Source organism: Myotis davidii, unplaced genomic scaffold (genome assembly GCF_000327345.1).
Source record: "Myotis davidii unplaced genomic scaffold, ASM32734v1 scaffold370, whole genome shotgun sequence".
Taxonomy (NCBI): domain Eukaryota; kingdom Metazoa; phylum Chordata; class Mammalia; order Chiroptera; family Vespertilionidae; genus Myotis; species Myotis davidii.
The window spans coordinates 15,910,560-15,914,233 of NW_006288615.1; the positions used below are offsets into that span (position 1 = coordinate 15,910,560).

At 47.1% G+C, this 3,674-nt stretch overlaps 1 protein-coding gene across 3 annotated transcripts in view; it reads left to right on the top strand.

Moving 5' to 3' along the window:
• The first annotated feature begins 6 nt into the window (after window positions 1-6).
• The window catches only part of OLA1 (Obg-like ATPase 1), a 162,668-nt gene continuing 159,000 nt past the window's right edge, over window positions 7-3,674 (top strand). The window contains exons 1-2 of one of the 3 annotated variants that reach the window (XM_006760604.1): window positions 7-45; window positions 1,333-1,433. In XM_006760604.1, coding sequence (XP_006760667.1) covers window positions 1,333-1,433 — 101 coding nt within the window. In that variant the 5' untranslated portion in view covers window positions 7-45. The other 2 variants (XM_006760605.2, XM_006760606.2) reach the window with 2 other exon arrangements.

The following is a 3,674-nucleotide window of genomic DNA, read 5'->3' on the forward strand; positions in this document are numbered from 1 at the left end:
CTGCCGTTCCTCCGGGACCCCGTGTCATCGCCTGCTCCCAGCACGGTGAGCCCCGCAGGGAGGCTAGGCGCGCGCACCTCGCCGCGTCTTCGACGCCCCGGTCCGTTGCTCCGAGGCCGGCGTCAGGCAAGGGCCGGGCGGCCGGGACGGAGGGAGGGCAGCAGGCGGCGTGGGGTGTGCGGATGAATGAGGCGCCCTCGCACTAGGCCGCGCGTCCCCAGCGGGCCCACGCCTCACGCTGCACGCTCCGGGCACGCCTCGGACGCCCAGTAGCCCCATGCTGAGCGGGCAGATGTCGGGTAGGGGCCCGCTCTGGCTGGGCGGCCGGCCGTCCCTCGGTAGGAGGCCGGAGGACTGCAGGGGCTCTGCGCTGGCAGCTGTGCCTCGGAGGCCTGGGGTCTGGCCGGGAACAGGTGTGAGTTAAGACCGGAGAAGGGAGATCCCTGGCTCTTGGCGGCAGGGATCTGAGGCTGGGATGTCCCTTCCTGAGCAGGGCCCCAGCCTGGCCCCAGGAGGGTCGGTCAGCTGGATCCACGAGACAGGGGCAGTTTTAGTTCCCAGCTTCTCGAACGTGAGGTTGATTGGCCGTCCTCCTGAGTTCTGTTGGCAGTAAGTAGCAAAGTGAGGTTCGTTCTGCACCGGGGAGCTTGGAGCCAGATGCACAGGGACTGATAAAAGTTTCGACTTGTGAATAAAAAAGGGTTGATGGATTCATTTAGGGCTAGAAATACGAGGGTAGATTCCGGAGGTTGCTTGTGAACATCCTGATGATGAGTCGTATATCCACAGTGCCCAAGTTGGGAGAGACTTGCCTGGGAAGACCTTGATGCTGGCGTGGTTCCGCCATGTGAAAAATAGTGCTTTCGGGGGAAATGGGGAACAACAAGTTCCCAGTAAGAGGGATGGTTTGGTGTAGGCGACTTGGTTGCTGGTGGTTCTAGAATGGATTTTCCTTGACTCTCTTGTCTGTGCTCCTGCTTCCTAATGTTTTCATTCCTTTGACCTTATGTTAAGAAACAAAGTGTTTCTGAACAGTAGATGCAGTTACATTTGTTTTCGACTTATGGTGCCAGATATTTTTCAGGTCAGTCTTTCCAGGACTTATCAGGAGTAACTGCTTTGACAACTATCAAAATCAGATTTGTGTATAAAACAAAATTTTGTTGTTGTTGAAAAATAAAGTGGATTTAATTGTGTCAGTTTTTGATTGATACATACAGTATGCTTTATTCTTAATCTATTATTCAATAACATATTTTGTATGATGAAATGTATTCTTGGTTGGTGGGGATGGTAATGAGTTTTGTTTATATATTTGTTTTGATATTTCAGATGCCCCCCAAAAAGGGAGGTGATGGAATTAAACCACTCCCAATCATTGGAAGATTTGGAACCTCTTTGAAAATTGGTATTGTTGGATTGCCAAATGTTGGGTAGGTGAATGTTGGGCTTTTTCAATTTCATCTTGCAAATATTTTGACTCCTGTTGTAGAAATGGGAACTCGTGAGGTAATTAAAATTAAAATTTAAGGAAAGAGTCTAGGAAGCTGGAATCTATATTAATAATAGACAAATATGTAAATTTACCATCCCTCCGTGATGCCCACAGCCAATCAGGAGTGAGTATGCAAACTAACCCGACAAAGATGGCGGACCTGTGGGCAGCATGGATGTGCGCAGGCGCCGAGTGGCCAGGGGTGGGCCTATGTGTGCAGGTGCCGAGCGGCTGGAGGCGAAGTGGGATGCCCATCCACCCGCCACGTAGCTGGGGCGACGCAGCATACGTCCCCAGGACTCCGCCCGCTCTGGGCCTGTGGCCAGCGCGCGCGTTGGTGCTGAGTGGCTGCGGTCCCGGGGATGCCACTGGAGTGTCTGGTCCTGTCAGCCCGGCCTGGGGGTGGCTGAAGTTCCCAGTCCTTGTGGTTTCTGTAGCTCCTGGACCGAAAGCGGAAACCAAGAGTGTGGGGAGCACCAAGAATTCTGGGAATCGTAGTTCTGGTGGCAGCCCCTGGACCAGAAGCAGAAGCCCAGAGTGCAGGGAGCACCAGGAATGCTGGGAATTGTAGTTCTGGTGGCAGAGGCCTTGCGGGATCTCCTAGACTAGGGGTGGGCAACCTTTTTGTGAATGCATGCCAAAACCAGCAAAATCTCTGACTCAAAATTCTTCTGCGTGCCAACCCTAATTTTTTGAGAACATGTTATGCTTACTTGATATCTCTTAAGGTGTATGTATGTGAAGAACCTTAAAGAAATAATAAAATTCATTCAAGCGACAAAAACACAGTCTATGATGATGAAAAATACATTTATTTTTTAATGTATACATGTACACTGATAGTCTGACAGAAAACTTTATGACTCAGAGTCAATGTCTATGGTCTTTAAGATAACTTGTTATGTAAAACTATTTATCTAAGATGCACCTACACTGAATTTATCTGAAAAATAAAAAAGTCGATATTAAGAAAAAAAATTGTAAATGGAAGATTATAAGAGAGGGTTTTGCGTGCCAGCAAAAGTTACTGGCGTGCCATGTTTGGCACATGTGCCAGGGGTTGCCCACCCCTGTCCTAGACACTAGAGCAGAGCCTGGAGCAAGTTACTGTTGCGGTGGGGGATGGAGGGAAAGCAAAGGTGAGAGACATAAGTAAAGTCAGAGTGTTGAGGAAAAATTAAAAGGAAGATAGCCAGCAACTTCTAGGAAATTTCCACCAATGGAGCAAAGAAAAATGAAAGACCTCTATTCTGTGAGCACCAAACCAAACTGAGTTGGGGTCTAGACAATTCCCTCATATGATTGCAAAGACAGACAGAAACTCCCAGATTGGAGAGGGCTCCCCTGAGGGCTCCCAGATTGGAGAGGGTGCAGGTCAGGCTGAGGGACCCATCCCCTGTGCACGAATTTTGTGCACCAGGCCCCTACTATTAATATATTGCAAAATAAAGTTTTTGTTTAGTTTTATTTTATATTTGGTTTTCTATATAGATACTGTGTTGAAACTTGAGTTACTTATATTGTTTGTTTTGCTTAAACTCAGAGAAACTCAGAGGATGAAGCAACAGAGTTAAAACATCGAGTTGAACGAGATCAGCTATTTGCTTGAAGCTGTTGGGAGACACACAGTATTGAATTTATGTGGATATGGAATAGTTTAAATTTGATTATGGTACTGGCTGGCTATGTAGAATACCTATCTAGACTGGCTACCAGATGCCATGTAGTAGGATACTTTAGGAAATAGTTCTAAAAGCCCCATTATAAATTTGATTAGATTTTTGGGAGATCAGGGATTGGATGGCTAAGTCTTTTTAAAAAAATTATTAATAAAGCTTTATTGTTCGGATTATTACAGTTGTTCCTCTTTTTTCCCCCAATAGCTCCCTTCCACCCGGATCCTACCCCACCCCATGCCCTTACCACGCCACTGTCCTCGTCCATAGGTGTACGATTTTTGTCCAGTCTCTTCCCTCACTCCCACACCCCCTTCCCTCCGAGAATTGTCAGTCCACGCCCTTTCTATGCCCCTGATTCTATTATATTCACCAGTTTATTCTGTTCATCAGATTTTTTATTCACTTGATTTTTAGATTCACTTGTTGATAGATGTGTATTTGTTGTTCTTAATTTGTTATCTTTACCTTTTTCTTCTTCTTCCTCTTCTTAAAAGATCCCT